At 33.4% G+C, this 3,552-nt stretch overlaps 1 protein-coding gene across 1 annotated transcript; it reads right to left on the bottom strand.

The window, feature by feature from the left end:
* Positions 1–408: 408 nt before the first annotated feature.
* Positions 409–3,407, bottom strand: LOC112465601. The gene is made up of 3 exons (XM_025033205.1): positions 3,320–3,407; positions 1,309–3,243; positions 409–617 (listed from the first exon to the last, which is right to left on the bottom strand). The coding sequence occupies exons 2-3, from the start codon at positions 3,199–3,201 to the stop codon at positions 606–608; spliced, it is 1,905 nt and encodes a 634-aa protein (XP_024888973.1). The 5' UTR covers positions 3,202–3,243; positions 3,320–3,407; the 3' UTR covers positions 409–605.
* Positions 3,408–3,552: the final 145 nt, after the last annotated feature.

Below are 3,552 nucleotides of genomic sequence, written 5' to 3'. Positions count from 1 at the left end.
CATAAATACATAGCAATAAAGAATATGTGATGGATAGATTGATACGTCGTATTAACTTTCGTAATGTAATTTCCTTCTAGTTCGAATGGCCAATATCTTTGGAAGTAGCTCATAAAATCAAAAGATAATAGAGAATGTGTAATAAGTTATACACCATATTATATGTCACTGTTTTGTATATATATCCCAATATCTCAGTGTTGTCAACGCCGTGGGTTTTTCGGCCCGCGCGAGAGCGTCGTGCGCATGCGTCAGCTGACGTCACAGCAAGTAACGTATACACTTCGGCCAAATATGAGGTATCGTCAGGTCCCAGCAAGAAAGGAAATGTGAAGGAAGTTGCAGGGGGAGAAGAAAGAGTTTATATTAAAAAAATAGAATGTAGTTAATATAAGTGGTAATAACAAAATTAATTTATTTGTTATTTTGTACGTCTGCAGCCGATTTATTATATGAATACCAACATTTGTTGCTAGGGTAAGGGAAACTGCAGAAAACCTTACCAGTATTAAAAAAATAACATTGTACATAAGAAATATACATATGAATAAATATACATGTGATAAATACTTCATATTGCCGCAGTCTGACGAAATGGAGGCATCTCAAGAAGGTTGCTAAAACAAAGTAAATTACTGATTAATAACAGATACATATAAGACAAGTCTCTACAAATAAAATACAAAGAAAATAATAGTGCAATTGACAATAAATAATTAAATATCTAAAAAAATATTAAAATAAATATTCAATAAATACTTAAAACTTTCTCAGATGCATGCACCTGTGCATGCTGGATCGTAGAAAGAAAAAAAATAAAAAAGAAAGAAATATAACAGAAAGAAAAAAGTATTGCACTGCTTTGATATGTTGATGTTGTCACACAAAGTAAAACTAAAAAATTACAATAGACAATCTGCAAAAAATAATTGAACACGAGTTGTGTGACAACAAAGTAGAAATATCATTAGTTATCAGTGGAATAAAAAGAGGAAAGTGTCCATGCTCAAAAATATTAAAAGCAATGGCAAAACACATGGGTCGCGGGAGCAAAAAAAAGATTTTCAAAGAAGTTGTTACATTTGTACTTGTTGAAATGTTACTAAAATATTTAAAAAATGAGGTTAAATTGACACTAGAGGGAAAAGTTATAATAAAAGCATGCGTAAAAATCAACAATTTCTATTTATCTTTATCTTGACTATTGTTAAGAGAATATAAATTCTTATAATTGTGCAGTTCTAAATGTGTTGAATCTACTTTGAAAGTGCGACAATCAGTGTTATTAGTTTGAAAACTAGAACGTACTTTACAAACTGCGTCCAAAGTGGCGACATCAAGCCGATTCCTCTTTTTATTTTTCACATCTGTAACAATTGAAAAAATTCTCTCTGCTTCGGCATTGGAATGTGGAAGTGACATAACTGCATGTACTAAATTTTCTAAATTTGGAAAAGACGGTTCACCATTCAAATTCTTTTTTTGAAAAATATTATTCCACATGTCATCAAGTTCTAAGTTAGCTAAATGAATTTTATCCGCGTCATTAAATACAATAGGCAACGTTCTCCACTCACAGGCTAAAGCCGTAATATCGGAAATTTGAAAATGTCTTGCTACATTTCTCAAGTCTGGAAAGGTAAGTCTACTTTCGTCGCTCAACGCTATACTTGGATCTAAAAATGTCAGTTCTCGAAACATTTCATTATTGTAAGGCAATCGTTTTATCATTTCTTTTAACGCGGTTATGTAAAAAGATAAACATCTGGATTTTATTTCTATAACAAATTCTAAAGACTCTAATTTTAACAAAGATTCGCATTCGGGACCAACATATATTGAATTTAATGGTAAAAAATTTTGCAAGTTAATAATTTCTAAAGAAATATTTTTTAACGCCTCAGGCAGCAAGAAATTGTTACCTATCTGCTTTATTAAATGCTCACTACTCTCAGCTAATTTATGAATTAAAATGTTCCTTCCTTGAAAGAACGCATTAAACTGATTAAAGAATTTCAAACAATATTTTAAAAATAACATATATGCTTTAATTTTATTATCATTTAAAGTATTAAAGATTGTTATTGCCGATTTATTTTTACTTTCAATAGTTTCCAGGTGGAAGTAATGTTTCAAGACTTCCCAGTTATCGAGAAGTCTAGTAACACACTTCTGTAAGACGAGCCATCTTGTACCTGATAATTTTAAGATTTTACGTGATTCTACTCCAAAAAAGCTCTGGAAATCGCACAGGATAGCAGATCTTTTTGCACTGGTCGAGAAATATGTAGCAACTGCATGCAAGACATCTTCACAAGAATCCGGCAATTTTGAACAAGCTTTACTCGATATAAGAGCTGAGGAATGGCATATACAATTTAATACAACAAGGGCCGGTACCTCTTTTTTTAATCTACTTGCAAAAGAATCTCGAACTCCTATCATCACAGAAGCGTTATCACAAGCCATTCCTACAATATTTGACAATGGTATTCCTTTACTTTTTAAACATTTTTCAAATGCAGAATATAATTTGTCTGCAGAACAATCCGTTGCATCTAATGCAACTAATTGTAATAATTGAGTAATGCACTTTTTGGTTTCTAATGATACATACTTTACTAAAATACAAAGCAACTTATCGTTTGAGATACTTGTGCTTTCATCTACTAAAATAGAAAATTTCTGACTTTTTAAAGTTGTAATAAGTTTATCGGTTTCGCGTTTTCCTAAGACATTTGTTATTAATTTTGTACATTTTGTTTTTGACATTTTCACATCGTTAATTACCGGTGCAGTTTTTTTCATTAAAGGGACCATGTGATTTACAGTTCTAAAAGCTATATTATGTTCCGCGTAAAAAGCAGCTATCTCTATGTCGGCTGTTTTAACTTTCTTAACATGGTCCGCATCTTTAATATTACATTTGAGCTTAGGCAATAAAGCAGATGGTGTGACATTACGGCTCTTACTAATATTCGTCACATGTAACTTTGTTTTGGAATGTCTTATTAAATCTGATTTGCCACATAAAATAACTTTATCACAAGCCGTGCAGAGAGCCTTTTTATTATCTTCGTGTGGCATTAACCATTCTTTAAAAATATCTATACTTAACCAAGAGTACTGGAATACTTTCATTTTTGATGTCCTCTTCTTTTCTTTGATGTCACCCGATGTCGACGGCTCTGGATGATCCATCTCCGTTGCGTGATTTTCTCTATCACTGCAGAATATCTTGATCTGCACAATATGACACACTGCTAACTTATTTCTTACAACAAACGCCAGAAAAATACAAGGGACCCCTTATACGCACCTATTGCTGCACCTTCTTCTTCTCCTTCTTGTATCCCTAACTTAGATCCGTCCTTATTCATACAGGGCACAGTTTATTATATTACTTTGGAGCCTCCAGCTCCAGCGCCCTTGTTGCACCTCGATAACCTCCGTACTCCGTTACTCCGTAGCTGGCGTGAGCTGTGACGTCAGCTGACGCATGCGCACGACGCTCTCGCGCGGGCCGAAAAACCCACGGCGTTGACAACACTG

Source organism: Temnothorax curvispinosus, unplaced genomic scaffold, assembly GCF_003070985.1.
Source record: "Temnothorax curvispinosus isolate PA1 unplaced genomic scaffold, ASM307098v1 QBEX01015380.1, whole genome shotgun sequence".
NCBI lineage: Eukaryota > Metazoa > Arthropoda > Insecta > Hymenoptera > Formicidae > Temnothorax > Temnothorax curvispinosus.
This window is presented reverse-complemented; position numbering and strand designations above follow the sequence as displayed.

Excerpts from the sequence above, each read along its gene's own strand:
- LOC112465601 (XM_025033205.1), bottom strand. The coding sequence starts at position 3,201 with ATGGATCATCCAGAGCCGTCGACATCGGGTGACATCAAAGAAAAGAAG.